This window comes from Mercurialis annua, linkage group LG1-X, assembly GCF_937616625.2.
Source record: "Mercurialis annua linkage group LG1-X, ddMerAnnu1.2, whole genome shotgun sequence".
In the NCBI taxonomy this organism is placed as follows: domain Eukaryota; kingdom Viridiplantae; phylum Streptophyta; class Magnoliopsida; order Malpighiales; family Euphorbiaceae; genus Mercurialis; species Mercurialis annua.
Window position 1 is genome coordinate 56,952,675 of NC_065570.1, and position 23,868 is coordinate 56,976,542.

The window sequence follows — 23,868 nt, forward strand, 5'->3', positions numbered from 1 at the left end:
ACATAATATTTTTAATTTTTATATTGAAAATTAGAGTTTTAACTGATAGTTTTATCACACTTACATCCTTTTTATTTTATTTGAACTTTCATTTGATCTTGTGTGGTTCTTAAACGTTATGATACTAGTTTATTTGATTTCTAAATTTCTATTTGGTTTTATCTGATCCTTTAATTTTAATTTTTTTGTTTTTCCGGATTCTCAAACAGATGAAAGTTCAGGGATCAGATAAATTAAAAAATATAATGTTTAGAAATTAAATAAAATCAAATGGAAGTTTAAGGACCATATAAACTAAAAATATAAAGTTTAAAAATTAGATAAAACCAAATGAAAGTTCAGGGACTATATAAATAAAAAATGTGAAGTTGAGAGACCTTAAAATGGGGCAATCCTTTTAAAACTGAAACGACGCCGTATATCGGAGTACTGTGGCTCATTATCGAAAGAAGCAGCTATCAGTTATGATCATAGAAACCGAGCTTACGCTAATGGAGGACAGCAGTCGATTATCTGAATATTGGGAAACAGGGATTTACCGGTTCGAAAATTCAAAAGTTGTTTTTATGGATCCAGTTCGGGTACTCAACCGTTCATATACCCGGTTTAGGGTTTCACCATCTGGCTACTACACTCGATTCTTCGACTCCAAACCAGAAACTAAGCTCTCTTCAACTTCTAAGAAACGAAAGCGAAAACAGGAAAAACCTTATTCCTTGAACGAAAGAGAAAGAGCAGCTGATCAACGCCACCAGGTAATTATTCGACACCAATTTGGTTTACTTACTAATTTATATGCTTGATTCTAATTATAGTTAATAAAACGTGGCAGCAAGTTAAGCCTATGCTGTTGAAGGCATTGGAATGTCTAGCGGTGGATACTGATCTTTTGGCAACAATGAGAGATTTAAGGACTGATTTTTGTTCTCTGAAAGAATTGTTGCCGGTGTCTGATAATGATGAGCCGTGTTTTGTAGACCTAGGCCGTGTTTGGCAGGCTCCTCTTTATGAAATTACTCTTAATTTTCCTTATCCAAGGAAAGATTCAGGTTTGTGTTTGTATTATCTATAATAATTTACTACATTCTATTAAAAATGTGTTAGCTAAGGTAAAAAAACAGTTGTATTTTGTTGCTTAGGTTCCTCATTGGATCAATGCAGAGACCAGAGAATTATTCCTGTGTTTAATAATTTGGTTGTTAATGAGACGTGTGAGGATGTGGAGGCTGAACTTCTGAATATGAAATATTTACTACCTAGACAGAGTTGCTTCTACATGGTAAGTTATGTTGTAATTATTACTGATATCTTGTGTTATTCTATGTTTAGTTAAGATTATTTAGTATGCTCAACTAAGATATGCATGCATTTTTGCGTGTTTCTTTTCTTTTTCTTTAATCTCGAAGTCTGACCTGGGGCAAATTCGCAATCTTATTCCTGGTAATTATTTTTTCATTCATGTTCATGGACTTTTTTTTATATGCTTGAAAGAGCATCAGTGTGACTAGAATGAAAATCTGAAAATCTCAATAAATTTGGTTGTTTCCAATCAAGATATATGCTGTTTAAGCCACTGTTTGAGAAATGTCATGTTACTCTTGTGATCAATATTTGATTGCTGTTTAAATGCCTCCATTTTTTTAAACATTATATGATGTTTATGCTCCACAACTGATAGCTTCTACTGATTGTAGTTTATGTGAGAAAGTTCTTGTTACTCATACTCTGAGATGATATGATTTTTCACTTGATTTTAAATGCAGCTGAATCTGATTATGGCTTCAATCTAATAGTCATCGACCCACCATGGGAAAATGCCAGTGCTTCTCAAAAACTCCTGTATGTGATCTTCAAAATCATAACTGTGTGCCAATGAATCGTGTTGGTATACATGCCATTCATTTTTCTGTATTGAGATTCTCTATAGAAGATGTATACATAACTATGCTGTTGCTGTAATTAACATTTGACGTTTCATTTTATTAATCTAAGACACGCACTGGACGTTTAAAATTTCAATAAAAAACAAGCATTTGACATTTAAGTATTCATGTGCAACTGTACACAGTTAATAATTTTCTTGAGTGAATATCGAAAATGTTTATCATAAAATGACTAGCTTATGGAAGGTTTCTTTTTTTGCACGTGATAGTGAATGGTGTTTTTAACAAATGTCCATTTGACCTGTGTATGTGGCCTTTCTGTTATCTGCTATGAAGTCCTTAATCTGCATTAAGACAAGGTTTAAGCATTAACTGTATTTAATTAAATGACTCATTTTAAAAACTATGATTGAAGCGAAGTAATAGTCTATTGTAGATATAATAACTACAGTAGTGTTGATTTTCTCACTGACCGTTATAGGTACCCTACATTGCCAAACCGTTACTTTTTATCACTTCCCATCAAGCAACTTACGCACACAAATGGGGCACTTGTAGGCTTATGGGTTACCAATAGAGAGAAATTACGTATTTTTGTTGAGAAAGAGCTATTTCCTGCATGGGGAGTCAATTATGCAGCTAGTTTTTACTGGCTGAAGGTGATCTCTCTCTCTCTCTCTATTTATCGCACTTACAATGTTTGAAGATGACTGCTTTTAGAAGTTATTGGGTCATTAACTCAGTAATGCTCAGTGCTGCAGGTGAAAGCAGATGGTTCATTGGTTAGTGATATAGATCTCTTTCATCACAAACCTTATGAGTGCCTTTTGTTGGGCTACTGCCATCAGGAGGTGAGACTATGAGGATGTGGTGGACTTTATTTCACCATGATCCTATGGCTTTAGACTATTCTTCCCTTTGTCATATTGTGAAGCTTATCCTCCGTATTTTTTCAGGGCACTAATGTAAGACCTAATTCAAGCTTGAGAACTGTAGAACAAGATAAAGTCATCATAAGTATCCCTGGTGATTACTCAAGGAAACCCCCAATTGGAGGTAATGCTGCCAAATTTTCATTTGGGTTTCCTGCATGTGCACGAAGTACCCACTAGGGACTATTGCCAAGAATGAGGCTACAAAACTGGACGCATGTGTGCTGACTTACTAACAAATTCATGCTCTTCTTAACTCGTTTAGCAAAAAAGTATTGTTTTTTAAGAATGGGTTCTCTGATTTGTTCAAATTGAGAAGGCATGATAGTAGCCTTGGCATACGAGATTAATAAAAAGGTCTGTTTAACTTTTGATTTTTTGTTCTTCATTGTATTTGTAGAGTTACTGCTGGAGCATGTTCCAGGACCTAAACCGGCTCGATGTCTGGAACTTTTTGCCAGAGAGATGATGGGAGGATGGACTTCTTGGGGGAATGAACCTGTTCATTTTCAAAATTTGAGATATTTCAAAGAAAGATAAGGATAACGCATCCGTATGAAGGCCTTTTATCGTCGTGAATTACCAGAAGGAACTGAAAATATTTAGCTTGCCTATTTCCAGCGACATAATCCTGTAAGTTATTCCTGTCCTTTTCCAAGTGTTAAATGCTGTGAATGGGGGTGCATATGCATTCCACTTGCAGTATCATATTTGCATACGACATTAGTGAGGCTCTTGATTTTTTCTGCCAATGATCCTTCGATGGCTTCGGCCAATCGCTATAACCAGACATTATACTTATCTAAGGAAGTTCCTTAAATCTATAAGCTTCTTTATTCAAAGTAATTCGTGTGATTAATTGACATATCCATTTTCTCTTGCTCAAACTTTTGAATAACGTTTGACGTTTCTTTTGATTTTGCAGGTGATAACATAATGAACTAGTTGGTGACTGACTGACGACTGTCCAATTTGGACCTAAACAAACTAGTCCAACTCCAGTGGCCTACTTAATGAAGCTTGTGCTACTGGTGAAAGCTATTTTCAAGCTGAGCTAATTACAGCTTCAACATTCGTCAGGCAGCAGGTAGATAAAGAGGTGGTCATAAGTAGGGATTAGAAAATATTCCGAACTGGTTTAGTTTTTGTAGCAGTCTGTCGGAGGCTCTTAGTCTTAGTATTTGTCTTTTGAAGATTGAGCTTTGGTGCAAGATATTTGATGTTATGTGTAAACTATAACTGCAGAATTGCTATTTATCAGAAAAAGAAAAAGAAATGAATGCAAAACTGCTTTCATAAAATTTTCAACCTAATGAGAAATTACTAACAGAGAAACAACGGACGAGATTAGTTGGCTGCTGATACTTCAATGTTACACTTGTTCACAAAACGGATATTAAACTCTTTAAGTCACTGAGTTATTCCAATATTACAAAAAGGGTACCAAATTTCAAATTGTTAAAAAATGGTCATTAAAGACATCTCCAATCACATGCCATCACCTAATATTAATTAGGTGATTTATCACCAAATTCACTCCAATCACAATCACTTTTTCCTACACTAAAAAGAATATTCATTTTCATTTTTAATATTTTAATCATTTTTTTACTTTAACATTTATACATTTTTATCAATGATACCCACAAATTTATTTTTGTTACATATGTGTTTTATTTCAATGACATTTCACTAATATTGGCGGATCTGATACCGACCTACCAGATTATTGATGTAAAATGTGTTTTGTTTCGTTATCATGTAATGTTGTAGTATGTTTCGTTTCTAGATTATTGTCTAATTTATGTAATGTTTTTATATTACCGTATCATATAATTATTTATGTAATGTTTTTGTGTTCTCATCCCGTTAAATTATTGATGTAATAATATTTTTAAATTATTGTCTCATAAGATTATGTATATAATATTTTTATGTTAATTTTAATAATTTATGAAAAGTAGATGATTATTATATTTCACTTGTTTTAAAACAAGTGACCTGCATTGGAGATGAAATGTCACTTGTTTTAAAACAAGTGACTTGCATTGGAGATGGCCTAAGTTGTCAAATTATTTCACGAAATGTCACTCGAGGCAAAACGCACCAATTATTTTGGGTTTTATCCTACGTTACATGCCATAATTACAAAAAGGTGTATAATTCAGTATCATATTTTTAATAAAATGGTATAACTCACCCGTTTTATAATTTGTGATAAACTAATGACATGCTTTTAAGACGGTGACCTCCCTGAGAAATAATTCGATAACTTAATGACTATTTTTTAACGATTTGAAATTTAATACCCTTTCTATAATACTGGAATAATTCAGTGACTCAGGGAGTTTAATATCCTTCACAAAACTTATTGTTATTGCATGAGGTATCTGAAAATAGTTGCTGTGCTGTGCAATGGCAACGTTATGATGCTTAAAATGCACCAGTGCGGTGTGGTCGTTTATAGTTGAAGAAGCGAAAGATATTTATGTAATTGACTTGAGTTAGAAATATTATCAAGTTTCAATTTGACTCTATTGAATGCAATTTGTTTAAGATATTAATTAAGATAAACTATTTTTAAATAACAACTACTTTAATTATTATTTTATAATCTAAAAAGATAAACTATTTCAAATAAAGTAAGTACTATTTTAATCACTATTTGATAATTTATTAATAATTAATAAATTAAACTAATTAACAAAAAGTTTATCATTGTTTCGTCAAAGATAGAATCACAAAATAATCTATATATTGATTATAAATAAAATACAGTAATATAACTACAATAAATTTAACTATATTTATTTCTGACGAAAACACTAATTAATTTAATATTAATTATAAATAAAATAAATTAATATAGTTATAATAAATTTAATTAACCATACTACGAGCCATGTGCGTAGTACGTAATGCGAAACTAGTAAAAAATAAAAGATAAATCACGAGCCTATATCTAAACACTACAATTGACTAAACTAATTTGATGTTGGGTATTCTTTTAGACATATTAAAAAAATGATAGCTTACTGTCATCAAGTCGTTGTAGTATAGTGGTAAGTATTCCCGCCTGTCACGCGGGTGACCCGGGTTCGATCCCCGGCAACGGCGTTTTTCTAAATTTTAGACCCATAATTAAAAATGGGCCTAATTAATTTAGGCTGGCCCAACAACAGTAAGCGCAAACCCAACAAGAGAGATCCCTTTTTTTTGTTTTAAGAAACAAAATAGAGATGGGAAACAGGAGTAATAAGGGAAACCGAGTAGGAATGGAATTACCGAAAGCATAATGCTATATATGAGGTGGTACCTAATGGAGACCAATCGAAAATTATTAAATTTGATATCAACTTCCTCAAATTATTCTCTGCTTCTTTAATCGATCAGGTTAGCTTCTTACATAGATGACGATTTGCTTTTTATACTATGTCAGATTTTGTCTGCCTTGCCTCTTCTTTGCTATATGTAATTGATTATATGCTGGGATTTATTATTTGTTGCTAAACCTGTTTAATACCATCTAATTTGTTTATGGGATAGTCTTGAGGTTTAATTGGAGTTTGATTACTTTTTACTTGCTGTTTTTTTTAGTAGGAATAATGATAAGATTTAACAAGATAAAGCAGCAGCAAAAGGAAGTTGCTTCCAATGCAAACGGGAAGCCTATAGGGAAGAAGCAGAATGCCGGAGAATTACGTATTTTGAAAGGTTTTCTTTTTGATAATCATTATTTAATTGCATTTATAGTTCATGAATTTCTGATTACTTTGCTTTAGTAATAAGTAGCGCGGAGTATGTTGCCCTAAAACTTCTCGAGTCCTGTGTTCTGGTTTAATTTTCGTATTCGGGAACACTTCTAAAATGTGAAACTATATTTATTTAATATATATTCTTTAAGAAAATGTTGTTTTGCTGTTTTGGTGTTTTTCCGTTTCCGTTGCGAGCAATAACATTCAATAAAGCTCAACAATGCTAGCTAGCTGCTAATATCCTTCTTGGATTAACAATACTCACTTTAATTATTTAATTCAATATTGGGCTGCAGATATAAGTGAGTTGAACTTGGCAGAAGCATGTAGCATATCGTTCATCAATGGACCGGATGACCTGATGAATTTTGAGGTCACCATTAAGCCTAATGAAGGATATTATAAGTATGTATAAATAAATCCACGGAGCTTATTTTCTGCTGTCATATGATTTGTTTTTCTAGACTAGTTTAATAAATTTCTTACAGGGGTGGCAAATTTATCTTTTCCTTTCAAGTACCGGTCCTGTATCCTCACGAGGCACCAAAAGTCATGTGCAAGACAATGGTATGTATGGCAAATCTCTTTGTAATTTGTATTCCCAAGCGTATGAACATTTGGTGACCAAAATGGCCATTCTATTTGCAGGTTTACCACCCAAACATCAACTTGGAAGGGAATGTATGCCTCAACATTCTTCGCGAAGATTGGAAACCTGTCCTCAATATAAACACTATCATTTATGGGCTGCTTCATCTCTTCACGGTAATTAATCTCCTTTTGTCTTAGGTGATACACTATATTGCATGGAAACTTATTGAGTTATGATTTTTTTATAAAAATGCTTCCGAAACTCTAAAATTTATATTTAAAATATACTCTAGTAAAAAACATCGTTTTGCCATTGTTTTTTGTGTTTACTCAAAGCCCGTAAACGTCCATTGAGCACCTCGTAGCTATGTTAAAATAGATCCGAACACTTACCCATGGATTGACTTCTAGATCATAATGTCTCTATAGAAAGAGTCATTGGAAACAACAGTTTGTTTCGTTTTTATTGGTTGGTCTGGTCTATTGGTTTTTCGTTTAAGTATTCCCTTCTCAACGTTTCCTTTTCTATACAGTATTGGTAATACTACATGCGTGTCTATCTGTGAGTTAAGTTGGGGTATATAAATGCAGGAAACAAATCATGAGTCAAGTTTGGTCACCGATTGACACCCCTACTCATGAGCTTATCGAGCCGAGTATCATGATGTTTGAATTCAACTCAGAATTCAACTCGAATAGCTCGAATTTGAGCTTGATTTCATTAAAATTGAGTCAATTTTGATTTTTTTATCTGCATATAGCTCGCTAGTTAATTTGAATTGGTTACATCCCTTGTGATACTACATGTCTCTCTATGAATATGAATACAGGAACCAAATCATGAGGATCCTTTGAATGGTGAGGCAGCTGATGTGTTGAGAGATGATCCACAGAAGTTTGGTTCCAATGTAAAGAGGGCCATGGCTGGTGGTAAAATTGGAAATACCTATTTTGCTCGCTGCATTTAGCAATATATAGCAACTCTGCAAATTTACCTATTTTTCATCATTGTTTATATGTTTGTAAGCCTTTTTTTTTAAATACAATAAGGGTAAAGAGATTTAAACTTGACTAATAGTTGCATGTCAATTTCTTACATTTAGAATAAGCTATGGGATCAGTTCAGACGATTTAAACAATTTTGTTTCTTAAAAACACAAAAAAACTAAAGTGGAGTGTTGAATTTGATAGACCAAACTATTTTTTCAAATTTTTGCGTCTTTTATGAATTATGATCAAATTTTTTAGTTTTAATAATTGTGTTCCAATATGAAAGAATTGTTTTATAATTATTTTTAACATTTTGAAATTTATTTTTTATATCTAAATTTATGTGTCTTTTATCATTGTTATTAAGTTTTGTTATGAACTCTTTTTAAAAATTAAATAATATTTTTAAAATTGGATCGTAATTAATAGAAGATATAAAAGTTTAAATTTTAAAAATGAGATTCAATTTTTTGCATATAATTTGCAAAAAAAATCTTTTAAATTAGACAATTATAAAATTTAAAAGTAACTTTGAATTTAAAAATAATTATGCCAATTATGTATGCAAAAATGTATGGACCACTCTTGGAATAAATTATAGAACGAAACATAGCATCGGCTATGTCTTAACAACTTCATAATACAATGTGATGATCAAGAGTAGTGTTTTTATTCTGAATTGACTAGAATTTAATTTTATCTATATTATAAATAAAATAAATTATTTTAAGTGACTGCTGGATCAAGTTTATATGTTAAATTTATTAAATAATTTATTCTTTTTATAAACCGCACATTTAATCTTTTTTATTGTAAATAGTTAAATTTTAAAGTTGAGCCGAAAATCAACAATATTTAGTGTAGAGATGTAAATGAGCTGAGTTGAATTATGCCGAGTTCGAATTCGAATGCTTTGTACAAGTTCGACTTCGAATTTGGACATTCGAGTTACTAAAAAACTTGAATTTAATATTCCTTTTTTATTTTTAATTGTTTATTTTTAACAAAACACACATATTAGAATAGTCATTAGAATTTTATATAAATGACAAAAGAACCTTAAATAATGTACTATATTAATAATATTATCTCTATTTTATTAAGTGAAGTAAAAAATAACAATGAAAATATATTTAAAATTTACCATAAAATTTAGGCTTATTTACCAAAAAATGCCAAACCTTTGCGGCTTGTGTCAATTTTAGCAAAACCTTTAAAAATCACCATATTTAGCCAAATCTTATATGTTGTGTTTCTTTTTCAGCCATTTTTGAATCGAACCGGATTTTGTGCCTACATGTCATCCATATCACTGCCAACTCAGCAAAACTAGCTGATGTGGCACATTCTAAATCATTAACCCAAACCTAACCAAATCAAAAATAAAATCAAATCCAACTAAATCAAATCAATTCAATTTAAAAAAAATATATATTTAATTAAAAAAATATTAATTATCTCAACATTTTATTTTATTCCGATTAAAATTCACGCCGACTAATAATTTCTATATAAATTTTACTTAGTTAAATAAAAAATATAAATTAAATTATTTAAAATTAACATAAAAAAATCTTAATTACCCCTAACTTTCTCCCGAAACGACGATATTCCGCCCGCAAAAAAAAATGACACCGATCGCGACCGGCGGTCGTCTTCCTCAACCTGTTCTTCCCATGGAAGAACAGACTTCGATCTGTTCTTCCATAGGCATTTAAAAGAATACAGAAGGAGTATTGGTAAGAGTTTATCATTGTGTTTCTAAATTTTTGAATAAATCAGCGTGTAGTTAAACTCGTTTACGACGTACTAATTTCCGTTGCACCGTAATTAAGGTAAGATAATGGGCAGGTCAGTTTAAGTTACTAAAGCAGTGTGGGACCCAAATAGTCTAACTGACATGGAGCCCACAATAAGAAATTATTAGGTCATTACGAAGACAAGAACAATAAAGGCACACAAACTTACACGTGGTTTTTAATACAATTAAACCTTGTTCACAATATCAAATGATTGATTTCATTTTCCGTTTCTCTTCTTTAAAAAATAAACTAAACAAACAAAATCTCATCAAAATCAACAAACCAACGTTGATTAGGAAGTCCTTTCGGTGTACCTGCACACACCCTATCACTTCAAGAAACAGCCTTTTCTTTTTCTTTTTCTTTTTCCAATAAAACTCACACATTTTCTCTTTCTTTTCATTTCTTATACACTTCTCCTTCTTCTTCTTCTTCTTCTTCACCTAAAATAAAATAAAAAAGCTTGTTCCTCGTGACTTCTTATTTTTCCGGTTGGGGTTCAAATCCTCTGCTACAAGTTCTCCACCGGAAAATGACGTCAGACGGAGCTACATCGACGTCAGCTGTAGCGCCACCGAGAAGGAAGCCGTCGTGGAGAGAAAGAGAGAATAATAGGAGAAGAGAAAGGAGAAGAAGAGCCATAGCTGCTAAAATATTTACTGGATTAAGAGCTCAAGGTAGTTATAATTTGCCTAAACACTGCGATAATAATGAGGTTCTGAAAGCTCTTTGCTCTGAAGCTGGTTGGATTGTTGAAGAAGACGGTACTACTTATCGTAAGGTACTTTCGATCTGTTCAATTTGTTTTAGATTTCTGTTTGATTTTCTGGTTTCTGTCATTTATTTTGGAGATTAATGGCTGTTTTCAACTAGATCAAGCTTCTTTATCTTTAGTTTATGTTGTTGAGTAATTGATTTAGTTCTGTTCCTTGAGATTTTGCTTTAATTCAAGAAGAAGTTAGGTTTGATTTTTATGCAATTCAATTTGAAATAGATGAATAAAATCATAATCTGATTTGGTGCGGGAATATGTTTGATTTTTGTTGATCTCAGGGATGCAAGCCACCGCCGATTGATATAGTAGGTACTTCTACAAGAATTACTCCGTATTCCTCGCAAAATCCGAGTCCTATGTCTTCAGCATTTCCTAGTCCAATTCATTCTTATCAAGTCAGTCCTTCATCTTCTTCCTTCCCTAGCCCGACTCGAGGCGATAATAGTAATTTTAACATGAATGCTGCATCCAATTTCCTTCCTTTCCTTCAAAATGCTATACCTGCGTCTCTTCCGCCTCTCCGAATCTCCAGTAGTGCACCTGTTACTCCGCCTCTTTCGTCCCCAACCTCGAGAAACCCTAAACCGATTCCCAATTGGGAGTTTATCACGAAACAATCTATGGCTTCGTTTAATTATCCGTTTTATGCTGTTTCTGCCCCTGCTAGCCCAACTCACCGACAATTTCATGCTCCGGCTACAATACCCGAATGCGATGAGTCTGATTCGTCCACTGTTGAATCTGGTCAGTGGATAAGCTTTCAAAAATTTGGGCCTGCTTTGGTTGCTGCAATGCCGACCTCTCCGACTTATAATCTTGTGAAACCTGTGGCTGAGCAAATTCTTGCGAATAATGTGATTAAAGAGAATGGGAGAAGTATGGAGTTTGAGTTTGAGAATGGGAATGGAAATGGACAGCAAGTAAAGCCGTGGGAAGGAGAGAGGATTCATGAGGTAGGAATGGATGATCTAGAGCTAACGCTTGGAAATGGGAAAGCTCGGAGTTAGCATCTGTTAATGCCGCTGGATGAAATCATTGCGAGGAAGTATTAATTAGACTCCAAGTGAAGACATGGTGACGAGATGTTGCAACAGATGAATCGTTCTTGCTCGAATTTGCAGTTCTTCGAGAATGGTATTAGAAGAAGTTGGAACACTGCAGGTTATGGCTCTATTGCTTTGATGGGAAGAGCATACCCTGAACCAGTCTTTAGTTCTTAGGAGGAATCAATTTTTCATGTTTAATCTTATTATGTTTATCGAGTTTCATTTTATTGTTTTACCCATTTAACAGTCGTATTTGCCTGTTGAGTTGTTTGCATTGTTGTCACAATTATTACATGTAGATAGCATGGAATATTTCCAGGACTGAGAGGTTCAACATGAGCTGATAAAATGAAAATCATTTCTTGTTATTAACTCATCTAGTTTATTTGTCCTTGCCTTTTTTTCTTGTATGCCGATCGGCGTATCCTTGTGGAAGCAATGAGCATAATTTTTAGATGAATTTCATGGTTGTGGTGGTGGTGGTTATGGTGGTCGCATCACATAGAACCCCGGTGCATGGTGTGGTGGTGGTGGTCGAATCGCATATGGCACCGGTGCTCATCAAAGGGGGGCTGGCTTTGGACTTGCATTCCCCGACAACCCCCACGTTCGTTCATGGAGACATTGAATATAAAACAGGGGAATTTACCAATGTTTTTAAAACCGGACCGGAGATCGAACCGGCTTCGTCGGGGGTTCACGGTTCGACCGGTTCAACCGGGTTCAACCGGATTTTTTAATTATAATAAATATAAATTATTTAAATTAAAAATATGTATCATAACTATAAAATATGATAAAATATTTAAATAAAATTATCTTTAAATAGAATTTATTATCAAATGTGTGAAATATAATAATAATTGATCAATATTTATCTGTGTATAGAATAATTATATGTATGAGAAAAACTATAATTTTTAAAAAACATAACTTTTAATTTAACTTATCATTATATTTTAATTTTAAAATAATTTATTATGAATATAATTATATAATAATATTCAAGAGATAAATATATAATTTTTAAATTTTAATAATTAATAATATTTAAATAAAAAATATAATATAGTATGTTATAAATAAAAATATGATAATATGTAAAAAAAAACAATTATAATTTTTTTCATGTAATATAATTATAAATAATTAATATTTAAAAATATATTTTCTTGATTTATATTTAAGAGTATATAATAATATTAGAGAGAGTTGGTGTTTTTTTTAGTGAAAATTTTATTTCATAAAAGTTAAAATGACATGTGAGAGAGAAAATAGTAAGAGTAATTAATATGAGAGAGAAAAATCAATGCACATGGGTGAGAGAAAGAAAAGACACACATGGTAGGGGCCACAAATGTACTTTCTAGCCAAAAAAAGTGTTTTTTTGCCTATTTTATTAAAAACCGGATTTGTCCGATTTTTGGGCAAAATCCGGTTTTTCCGGTCAAATCCGGTTTTGACCGGTTTTGACCGGTTTTTTAATATTCCGATTTTAACAGAAAACCGAACCGGACATCCAGCCGGTTCCCGGTTAATCCGGTCCGACCGGCCGGTCCGGTCCGGTTTTCAAAACATTGGAATTTACAGAAAGGAAAAATATAACAGGGGATTTAATTATATAGATATGCTCTTTAATTATCCGTATCTCAATCTCATATTTCTACTCTGTCTATCGTTCCAGGCCACGTGGCCTTGGTCACCTTGTTGTCTGAAATGAAACTAAAAAAAAAAAAATTACTCCTTCCGTCTTAATATTTATCGCATTTAAAAAAATTTAATCCGTAATATTTATCATTTTAGAATATCAAAAGAGTATTGATTGTTATTTTCCATATTTGCCCTCCATTAATTTATTAAAATAATACAATCAACAAATAAAATAGTAGTAATAAATGCAAATAAGTTTCAATGCAGGGTTAATTTGGTAAAAGTATTTATAAATTAAAACATATTAATTATTTTTTTAATTCTTGTGTTAAAGTCAAATGCGATAAATATTATGAACATGAAGGAATACTAGTATCACAGACTCACAGAGTATTGTCAAAGGAAACTTTCATTACGTTAATATCTACTTAAGGTCAATGATACACATAGTGGAAGAAGAAAGTATGCAACTAAAAATTACAGAAGCAGTAAATACTAAGTTACCGAGAAGATCTACTACTCATCTCTTGTAATTATTGCAGAACCGTAATTAGTCTTGTGGGTCGGGTAAATAGTTACTGGGATAATAGGCATGTGCTTTCTAACGCTTTAGCTACTCTCGCAGCTGCTTCAACCTTAGGGTCGTTATTCTTTTTGACATTTGCATTGCAATCTTGGTATCTGAAGCATTTTACCAGATGGTCGTTAGCAATTCCAGCCACCTGCATGAATGAATAAACCACAGTAGGTCCGACGCAGCGGAACCCCCTTTGCATTAGATCCTTGCTTATTAATTCTGATTTTGGTGTCTTTACTGGTACTTGACGTGCATAGCGGAATCCATTTTTTAATGGTTTGTGGTTCATAAACCTCCAGATATAGTTGCTGAATGAACCAAACTCTTGCTGTACCTGCAAATAATAAGCAATAGGTGGAAATTAACTGTCTGAAAGAATTTTGATAACTATTTCTGAAACATGGTTTTATGCAAACCGAGGTGATTCCTCGAGCTATTCACTTCATATTCACCATATCGTAACTACTATACGATTAAATGTTACCTTGAGCAGGAGTTTAGCGTTCTCCACGATAGCACGAAGCTTTGGTTCAGATAACAAAAGAATCCCATTCACTTTCAGTGAGAGCAGCCTCTTCTCAGTGAACTGCGCAACAGATGATGGGTCGAAGTTGTTGAAAAGTTTCCTGAGATAAGTCGGAATGAGACGATATCAGATGAAGACAATTTTCGATTGATGTGGATTGACAGGAAGTGAAGAATGACATACCTGAAAACGTCTCTCATGTGAAGAATTGCTGGCCAGCTCATTTCTGCTAAAGCTTGTGAACATACTAGTAATTCAAATAACTTCCTATCGTCATGAACTGGAACTCCCCATTCTTCATCATGAAATGACATATAAAGTGGATCTGAAGTGAAAAGTACCGAAGATTGAGCCATAAAGATGGAACAAATTGGTTCTGTCTAAAACCTCAACCATAGACTAAGACACGGCATTTACTATGCCATTGTCAAAGGGTTAGCATAATTAGTGGTGATGGTCAATAGTTTCCTATCTTGTAAAGATCTCATAGTATAGCAACTCCTATAAATTAGGCTTATGATTTATTCATTTCCTAAACATCCCTGTATCTACTTGTATATATATCCTTCTCATTTACATATGAATGATATACAACTATTCAAATCCATTCTCTGACTTGGTATCAGAGCCTAACCTTTTTTCTTTTTTTCTCTACTGCAAATAATGACTTCTTCCTCTTCTTCAACAACATCAGCTTCTTCCCCATCAACCACCTCTGTACCCACAAATCCTATTCCGTCTCATCTATCTATGATAACAACCACTGCAACCCCTACCCACATTCAACAAACCTTTTCTATCAAACTCAATTCAAAAAATTATATTCCTTGGAAATTGCAGTTCACTCCTCTTCTTAATTTCTATAATCTACATGGAATTCTCAACGGCACGGATGTACCTCCGTCCAAATATATTCTCAATTCCGACTCAAATCAACAAGAAGTTAATCCAACATATCTAACATGGTTAAAAATTTCTTACCCGCTGCAATCAGGTACCTTATCAAATTCTTTTTCTCATATTCCTAACCTAAGTCAATCTGTTTCTCCAACTCAACTTAATTCCCCAACGTCTTATCCAGCCAATTCTTCATCTTTTCACACTCTCACACGCCCTTCAACTCCAATCCCTTCCGCTTCTAGTTCTTGTTCCCCAACCGAATCTCCTCCACAACCAGAACCTAATCGAACACATCCTATCTATTCTCTACGTCCTTGTCCAACAAAAAAAGTACCGTACGTTGGTTTGGTCACTTCTCCTTCTTCTTCATCTAACACTATGGAACCCAGAACTTTCTCTCAAGCAGTTAAACTCTCTGAATGGCGTATTGCTATGGATAATGAGATGGATGCCTTACTTAAAACAAATACATGGACCCTAGTGCCTCCTCCTCCTGGTGCTAATGTGGTCGGAAATCGCTGGATTTATAAAATCAAGCGCCATGCTGATGGTACAGTTGAACGGCACAAAGCCCGTTTAGTGGCTCAAGGATTTACACAAGAGTATGGTGTGGATTATATGGAGACATTTAGTCCTGTTGTGAAGCCTATTACGGTTCGTACGGTGATATCTGTAGCTGTCTCTAGAGACTGGGTTATCCGGCAATTGGATGTCAGTAATGCTTTTTTACATGGTAATCTAAATGAACAAATATACATGAGGCAGCCGCAGGGATTTGTTGATCCATTACATCCTAATTATGTTTGTCTTCTCCATAAGTCACTTTATGGACTTAAGCAGGCTCCTCGGGCATGGTATCAACGGCTGAGTAATTTTCTTTTTCAGGTTGGTTTCAAAGGTTCTCATACTGATTCCTCACTCTTCATCTACAACAAGGGATCTGATACATGTTTTCTTTTGGTCTATGTTGATGACGTCATTCTCACCGGTAATAATTCGACCATGATGAATAACTTAATTGCCAAATTGCATGCTGAATTTTCGTTGCGAGACCTTGGTACTTTGAATTTTTTTCTGGGTATTGAAGCTATTTCTTGTCCTGCTGGATTGATTTTGTCTCAAAAAGCATACATTCAAACCTTGCTCAACACTGCTGGTATGACATCTTGCAAACCCAGTTCCACGCCAATGGTTACTGGAACTACTTTGTCATCTCAACTTGGAAAGTTATTGCCTTCTGACGAAGCTCGACGCTATCGACAATTTTGTGGCAGCCTACAGTATGCTACCATTACTCGTCCTGATTTGTCATTTGCAGTCAACAAGTTGTGTCAATTTATGCATAAACCCACTGATGTCCATTTTCAAGCGCTTAAGCATGTCCTGCGGTATTTGAATGGTACTCTTTCAAAGGGTTTACTTATTACCAAAACGCCTTTGACAGATCTAGTTGCCTTCAGTGATTCAGATTGGGCTGGTTGTCCCGATGACAGGCGCAGTACTGGGGGTTTCTTAATTTACATTGGGAGCAACTTACTCGCCTGGACCTCCAAGAAACAGCAAACAGTGGCGAGGTCTTCGACGGAAGCAGAATTCAAAGCCATTGCAAATGTCTCTGTTGAGCTCAAATGGCTTAGCAAACTTTTAAATGAATTGGGTGTGCTTTTGGCTAATCCTCCACTGGTTTATTGTGATAATGTTGGAGCAGTTTTTTTATCTTCTAATCCTGTTTTTCATGCTCGTACTCGGCATGTGGAAGTTGACTATCATTTTGTTCGGGATCAAGTAATGGGCAAAGAGCTACAAATCATTCCGGTGTCTTCGAAGGATCAACTTGCTGACATTCTTACAAAACCTTTAGCTAAAGAACAATTTTATAAAATTTTTTCCAAGCTTCGGTTACACTCTCCTCCACCTTCAGCTTGTGGGGGAGTGTCAAAGGGTTAGCATAATTAGTGGTGATGGTCAATAGTTTCCTATCTTGTAAAGATCTCATAGTATAGCAACTCCTATAAATTAGGCTTATGATTTATTCATTTCCTAAACATCCCTGTATCTACTTGTATATATATCCTTCTCATTTACATATGAATGATATACAACTATTCAAATCCATTCTCTGACTGCCATCATCAAAATGATACTATATTAATTGAATTTAATCTAATCCAGCAGCATATCATTCTACTTCCATAGTGTAAATGCTAATATGCTGCACAGGCTAATTACATTTGCATGCTATTACTGAATTACGACCAAAATGTTAAATTAGCATAATCTGTTTTGTGGGCTAATCAAAAAAATCAAACAGCCTGAGGCAAATATTTTGCACATGCTATGTAGTTTGATGACCTGCCAATACAATTTGCTGATAAGAGCATTAGCTATCTTGAAAGAAGTTATTCTGTAAGCCTGTGTACTGGATTCTAGGATTTGAGTATGATACCAAAATCCTGAAGAGAGAAGAATCATTCGGTCAACCAACTTGTGCTGCGGAATAAAATAGATCTAATTTGATTAATCAAGGTCAAATTGATCCAATTCTTTCAAAGGGTGCAAATAGAGATGAAATAATGAGAAAATTAAAAGGTCGAATTCATAAACTTCCGAGTCGATTCGACCTTAATGGATGAAATTGGACCAAGTTGACCGAAATGACCCTTCTCTCAAATCCTGAACTGGCAATGTGAGAAAATATACCAGAACACTTCGAGAAGCCAGACAAGTGATGCTATCTCTGATAATGTAAAAGATGAAAGTAAAGTTTCCACATTGAGCACACAATATAAAAGCATCATTGAGCAATTATAGCACAAATTTATTTCAGGTTGTTAACTGTTACTACCATGTTAAAGCAATAAAGACTTGGCAACTAACTTCAAATACGTAGGTGGATAGTTTTTTCCTTTTTCCCCTTCAACTACCTTAATAACTTGACTATCTACATCATTTTTTTAATTTCCAAAAATAACAACTTTACTTAACGCAAAAATTACCCCAAAAAATGGCAAAATAATTTCGTAATGACTCACCAGAGTTGGAAGTGATCCAATCACATCTCTTCACCGGCATGTCCTGCTGGGTAAGTTCAACCTTGAAGGAACTTACTCCGTTACGCTTCGGCTTCAGAATGCGCCTTGAACTTGCCAATTTCGTAGAAGACCAAGTAGAGGAAGAAGAAGAATAATTGGAATCGGAAGAGCATGAGCTTTCAACGGACAGATTCTGCTCAACCGCTGCCTGAGGCATTTCCGAGAGCGCTGCAGCTGGTTTATTTGGCTTGCGTTGCTGCTGTGGCTTCTTGAACACCTCAACTTTGATTTCCATAGCCTTAACTTTGTTTCCACTTACTGCTCGCTGTTCAGGTACATGTTTGGTTGAGGATTGTACCTCAGTAGCAACAGACATTTGCAACTAACTGACGCTTTTGGGATTTGATAATTCAGTTAGAAAATGATGAAAAATTAGAGTTGAATGGTGAAATGCAGGTGTTAATTAAGAATTAGGGTGTGGAGGAGCAGAGCATGGCAGCGCAGAGGGAAAGAATGAGAAGAAAGGAAGAAACAAGAAAAACTGAATTCTGTTTTGGCAGTTTATGAGTAAGCCTACCGGCTATACCCGCTTTTCCCTTCCAGCTGTGGGTTTTCCTAGTACCCCTTTTTTCGGGTTTTTACAAGGACGATTGCTCATTTATTTCCAAATTTGTCCCCTTCCTTACTTTATAATCCCCCAAATCAATGATTGAACTAACAATTTGCCATTCCAATCAATATATAAATTAATTTTATAAAAGATTCGGTTATAAATTTTGTAATTATGAAAAATTAATCCTTCTTTAAAAAAATTACCTTACAAATTGAGAAGATAAACTGCCAATCTCGTAAACAATTAACTTACAAGTTAAGAGAAATTGCCGAAATAGGGTTAATTGCCCATAATCACCAAACTCGTGACTGATTTACCCACAAAGTGAATTTATATGTTAATTGATTATTACTTACAGGTTGAAGGAGCAAATTGCTAATTAAGTCCCAAATCAATTGTTTATTTTATATTGTAATAGATATTTAATTAACAAATGTATAAGAATGCAAGTTAATTTAAAATTATATAAAATATTTAAGATATACAAAATAAAAATAAAAATTATATAATAAAAATCTATATTAATATATTGTTAATCGCATTGACAAAAAAATTAAAATGTGCAATTTGATGATCCGCCCGCTTCACTCGATATTGTTTTAAATCATAAATCAACCATTAATTTTTAAATGAGTATCTGAAAGACCATCAAAGATATAATTCTCATTAATAACAATTTAAATCTTCGTTCCACCAATATATTCACAAAAAATAACAAAATCTACAGAATAAATATTCATATTAAAAGATTAAAAATCCATAAAACAAATTGAAATTTGTGTTTATTAAATGGAAATTAAATTGTAAATTGATGGAAAAAAGTAGTCTACCGCTGATCAATAAGCGATGGCCAAATTAATAAAGTAAAATAGAAAATTAAAAAAGGAAAGGAGGTGACTATCTTTTAAAAAAAAAAACAGTTATTTTTGTTACTATAAGAAAATGGGGATTTTATCATTTAAAAAAGTTCAATTAAAATATTAATAAATATTAGGAATTATTTTTCAAAATTTATTTAAATTTTTTTGAAAAAAATAAGTAAATTCTTTTCTCAACAAATTTACTTAAGTGATTTTATCAAATGTTAGGAGAACTTTTTTTATATTTTTCTAATGTGAAAAGAGAATAAATTGGCATAACCTCATGAGATTTTAGTAATTATTCTTATAGTTCATAATTTTATAAGGATCTGTAGATTTAAGTCAATCATTAGTTGTTAAAATAAAATGATAAAATCCATCTATTTTAAAAAAACAAGGTTATTTAAAATCTCACATATTAAGTAACAAATATAAAATTATTTTAAAATTTAAATATTTCAAAACTATTCTTATAATTTTTAAAATTTTATATCCAATTCAAAAGGTGGAATTTTAAATTCTTAAATTTAATAAAATCCACAGATTTTAAAAATAATAAATTCAAACAGGGTCGAAAATCAATAAATTTTTTTGAAGAAAAACGAACGAACTCTTAGAATCACTGTTAATTGATCTTTGAATAAATTTTAAGAAATCATGTGTCATAAATTTGTTTAATAATAACTTAAACTAATTTAAATCACAAGAAATAAAATAATATTTTGAAATCATAACAAGAGATATATAGGTGCTAATTTTGTTGGATGTTAGATGTTAGATTGTATATTTGAAACGCAGTTGAGCTAACAAGCTGTAGAGGCCGGGATGGAACCCGTAATCTCTAAATATACGGTTTGAGAGTCCATCGACTAGGTCGGACCTGACTTGCACATTTAAATATTCATTGCACGTTTATCTACCATATACTTTTAAACTATAATACACCTTATGATTGTATTTTAAAAATTGCATTATCACAATCACATATTCCAAATTATAAAAAAGATCACGACTATTAGGATCATAATATCACAATAATAATGAGTGATAGTTACCTTTTTGCTAAATAAAGATCAATAGAGAAATCACAAAATCAATATTGGAAATTGCAACATTATGAATCATGCAAGATTGTAAGAAAGAGGTTGCATCATTTTGCCAAAATAAAATTCAATAATAACACATCCACCTAAATCATCAAAAGCAACACCAAATTGACATGGTAAGGTTTATACGAAACCATACCTTTAAATCATAGACATTAATTGTAAGAAGTTGATGTAAATAATAAAAATAGGTGGGAAGGGCATAAAGGGAATTAGAAGGTTGCTAATGGAAGTTGGAGAAAAAAGAAGTGGCCGTTAAGAAGGAGCAAAAAGGACACAAAAGCTTAGGCTGAGTGTCGTATTCGGTTGGTAATAAGGAAATGGCAACAACAAAACAATAACGCTTTATTGTTACCGTTAAGATAAAGAATCCAAAGGAAGGAAGTAGGAACCATTCAAACCAAATAAAGCTGATTATGATGGTGGCCGGTAACTTTCACTTCGTCCATCCACAATGGGCTGCCCATATTCTCAAAATCTCGGCCCAGCCCTCCTTTTTGATAGGAATGAAAATCTAATAAACTTCTAAAATTTGATGGGCTTTTTACATAAACATCTAATATTTGCAAAAATATATCTTTTATACGGGTAAAAGTTTTCAATATGAAAACTACCATCCACGCTGGAGATTATTACTTTTATACGGAAAAAATATATTTTCTACTCCAAGTCAAATCCTCATAAACCAAATAATTTTCTCTTTCCTCAATTTTCTCTCTCCTTTCTCTCTCTCAACTCACTTTTTGTTCTTCGCACCAATCCGCCTCCGCCGTTACATTTCCATCGTTTCTCTTACATTGTTCCACCTCCGTCGTTCTACCTCCGTCGTTCCACCTCCATCGTTCCGCCTCCGCCGTTCCGTCTTCGTCTCGCCGTCATCTTTCTTTTATCGTTTTGATTTCAGATTTGAATTTTTTTGTTCTTTTTTTTATTTTCAGATCTGTAATTTGTTAATTTTTTACTGTTTTTTCACCATTAAACATGTATAAAAGAGTATCTTTATATAATCTAATACTCATTTCATGTTATGTAGAATAATTTTGTGATTTTATGGAATAAAATTATGTTATTTCTGCATTTTTCTTGTGTTTCTGCGTTTTTTTTAATTCTGCAAAACGATTTGTTGATGATGATTGATTGCTGAATTATTGTAATATCACAGCGTTTTTGATTTTATGTTGACTTTATGTTGATATTATGTTGCTATCAACTGATTTTTTTTTATTTTAACATTGGCAAATAAAATAATATTGTCTGTGAAATAAACTAAAAAATTAAATTAAATTAGATTGAGACTAGATAATGATATGGTATCATCATGGAAGAAGACAAATAACGAAGTTGAATTATTGTAATGATATAGTGTTGACATTGTGTTAATTTTCGGTTGATATTTTGTTAATTTTAGCATTTGTGAAAAAGAAAATAATGATGTTAAATTATTATAGTGTTACAATGTTAATCTTATGTTGATATTGCGTTAATATTATGTTGATATTTAGTTGATTTTATCATCAACGAAAAAAAACACATTATATGTGAAAATAAAATAAAAAAATTGAAATTAAATTGAAAAAATGTTGAAAAAATAAAAATTAGTATAAAAAAGATTGAAAAATTTGAATCAGTTAGTTTATTACATATGTTGATATCAACATAACATCAACACAATATCAACACAAGATCAACATTATAATATTATAATAATTCAATATCATTATTGTTTTTTTCACCAATGTTAAAATCAACAAAATATTAACCGAAAATCAACACAATTTAACCATTGTAACATTATAATAATTCAACATCTTTATTTGTCTTCTTTCCCAATGCTAACATATCATTATCTAGTCTCAGTTAAATTTTTATTTTTTTAGTTTATTTCACGGACATCATTATCTTATTTGTCAATGTTAAAATCAATAAATATCAACCGATTATCAACATAAAATTAACATAAAATCATCAACACTGAAACATTACAATAATTTTATCAATCTACCATCATCAACAAATCGTGCTGCAGAATTAAAAAAACGCAGAAATATAACCAAACATAGTAAAACTGCAGAAATAACATATTTTCATTACATAAAATCATAAAATTATTTTATGTACATGAAAATTATTATTACATTCCTTAAAGATAATCTTTACACATGTTTAATGGTAAAAGAATTATTGTGACTTAAAAACAGTTAATAAAACAATTTCTAGATCTGAAAATGAAAAAGAAGAATAAGAAGAACGGTGAATCTTTTCGTTTCAAAATCGGATCATATGCCTTTAAATTTTTTTTAAAATCGTTAAAAACTTTTGATATCTATTATTCCTTCCGACAATAAACTCTGGTTCAGATCTGAAAAAGAAAACACAAAAATAAGAAAACGGCGGCGGCACAACGAAGGCGGCAGTGGAGCGGCCCTGGGACTTGATGAAGAGCGACGACTATCAGAAGAAGAAATCGTGTGGAGAAGAAGAAAAGAAACCGCTATTTTCAGAGAAAAAAGAAAAAAAACCGCCAATTCAGAGCTAAGAGAAGGAAGTTCGTAAAAAAGAGAAGAATTTAAAATTCTAGGTCAACAAAGTAATAAAATCCGGTATGAAAAGTAAAGAAATTGTTTGGCCCGTATAAAAGATATTGGGCTGAAAAAACCCGTAAAACATATAAAAAGCCCAAATTTAATTGGTTGGGTATATGTATTTTTATTTCAAAAACTAAACCCGATAACCTGATTGATTCGTTAAACCCTTCAAGATGCTGCATGATTTGCATATCTTACTTACGAAAATAAAAAATAAATTACTAACTGTTTCGCTAATTAAGTAT

At 32.6% G+C, this 23,868-nt stretch overlaps 4 protein-coding genes and 1 non-coding gene across 7 annotated transcripts; 4 read left to right on the forward strand and 1 right to left on the reverse strand.

Moving 5' to 3' along the window:
* The first annotated feature begins 388 nt into the window (after positions 1–388).
* On the forward strand, positions 389–4,116 carry LOC126665964 (methyltransferase-like protein 2). 2 transcript variants are annotated; one of them, XM_050358911.2, is made up of 10 exons: positions 389–755; positions 833–1,049; positions 1,122–1,279; positions 1,407–1,440; positions 1,764–1,839; positions 2,365–2,542; positions 2,645–2,734; positions 2,840–2,939; positions 3,216–3,448; positions 3,741–4,116. In XM_050358911.2, exons 1-9 carry the CDS (start codon positions 465–467, stop codon positions 3,353–3,355), a joined length of 1,284 nt encoding a protein of 427 aa, XP_050214868.1. In that variant the 5' UTR covers positions 389–464; the 3' UTR covers positions 3,356–3,448; positions 3,741–4,116. The 2 variants fall into 2 exon arrangements, with proteins under 2 accessions (XP_050214868.1, XP_050214869.1); XM_050358912.2 differs by having other exon boundaries at positions 390–755; positions 1,140–1,279.
* Positions 4,117–5,860: 1,744 nt separating this feature from the next.
* Positions 5,861–5,932, forward strand: TRNAD-GUC (transfer RNA aspartic acid (anticodon GUC)). Its single transcript has one exon. It is a non-coding gene; the product is annotated as a tRNA-Asp (tRNA).
* Positions 5,933–6,061: 129 nt separating this feature from the next.
* LOC126669596 (NEDD8-conjugating enzyme Ubc12-like) lies at positions 6,062–8,236 on the forward strand. 2 transcript variants are annotated; one of them, XM_050363103.1, is made up of 6 exons: positions 6,062–6,208; positions 6,413–6,529; positions 6,867–6,975; positions 7,059–7,137; positions 7,219–7,335; positions 7,992–8,236. In XM_050363103.1, the coding sequence occupies exons 2-6, from the start codon at positions 6,421–6,423 to the stop codon at positions 8,127–8,129; spliced, it is 552 nt and encodes a 183-aa protein (XP_050219060.1). In that variant the 5' UTR covers positions 6,062–6,208; positions 6,413–6,420; the 3' UTR covers positions 8,130–8,236. The 2 variants fall into 2 exon arrangements, with proteins under 2 accessions (XP_050219060.1, XP_050219067.1); XM_050363110.1 differs by having other exon boundaries at positions 6,416–6,529.
* Positions 8,237–10,357: 2,121 nt separating this feature from the next.
* LOC126665445 (protein BRASSINAZOLE-RESISTANT 1) lies at positions 10,358–12,146 on the forward strand. Its single transcript, XM_050358271.1, has 2 exons — positions 10,358–10,734; positions 11,007–12,146. The coding sequence occupies exons 1-2, from the start codon at positions 10,486–10,488 to the stop codon at positions 11,733–11,735; spliced, it is 978 nt and encodes a 325-aa protein (XP_050214228.1). The 5' UTR covers positions 10,358–10,485; the 3' UTR covers positions 11,736–12,146.
* Positions 12,147–13,817: 1,671 nt separating this feature from the next.
* On the reverse strand, positions 13,818–19,212 carry LOC126664246 (uncharacterized). Its single transcript, XM_050356542.2, has 4 exons — positions 18,460–19,212; positions 14,711–14,852; positions 14,486–14,627; positions 13,818–14,335 (listed from the first exon to the last, which is right to left on the reverse strand). Exons 1-4 carry the CDS (start codon positions 18,833–18,835, stop codon positions 14,000–14,002), a joined length of 996 nt encoding a protein of 331 aa, XP_050212499.1. The 5' UTR covers positions 18,836–19,212; the 3' UTR covers positions 13,818–13,999.
* Positions 19,213–23,868: the final 4,656 nt, after the last annotated feature.

Bases quoted from the DNA above. Each gene is read 5' to 3' on its own strand.
- LOC126665964 (XM_050358911.2), top strand. From the start codon at position 465: ATGATCATAGAAACCGAGCTTACGCTAATGGAGGACAGCAGTCGATTA. The intron at 1,840-2,364 runs GTATGTGATCTT...TGACCGTTATAG, and splicing joins AGTGCTTCTCAAAAACTCCT to GTACCCTACATTGCCAAACC. The intron at 2,735-2,839 runs GTGAGACTATGA...GTATTTTTTCAG, and splicing joins TGGGCTACTGCCATCAGGAG to GGCACTAATGTAAGACCTAA.
- LOC126669596 (XM_050363103.1), top strand. From the start codon at position 6,421: ATGATAAGATTTAACAAGATAAAGCAGCAGCAAAAGGAAGTTGCTTCC. The intron at 6,976-7,058 runs GTATGTATAAAT...AATTTCTTACAG, and splicing joins CCTAATGAAGGATATTATAA to GGGTGGCAAATTTATCTTTT. The intron at 7,336-7,991 runs GTAATTAATCTC...ATATGAATACAG, and splicing joins GGCTGCTTCATCTCTTCACG to GAACCAAATCATGAGGATCC.
- LOC126665445 (XM_050358271.1), top strand. From the start codon at position 10,486: ATGACGTCAGACGGAGCTACATCGACGTCAGCTGTAGCGCCACCGAGA. The intron at 10,735-11,006 runs GTACTTTCGATC...TGTTGATCTCAG, and splicing joins ACGGTACTACTTATCGTAAG to GGATGCAAGCCACCGCCGAT.
- LOC126664246 (XM_050356542.2), bottom strand. From the start codon at position 18,835: ATGTCTGTTGCTACTGAGGTACAATCCTCAACCAAACATGTACCTGAA. The intron at 14,853-18,459 runs GTGAGTCATTAC...TTTTCACTTCAG, and splicing joins TTGGATCACTTCCAACTCTG to ATCCACTTTATATGTCATTT. The intron at 14,628-14,710 runs GTATGTCATTCT...GACTTATCTCAG, and splicing joins CACATGAGAGACGTTTTCAG to GAAACTTTTCAACAACTTCG.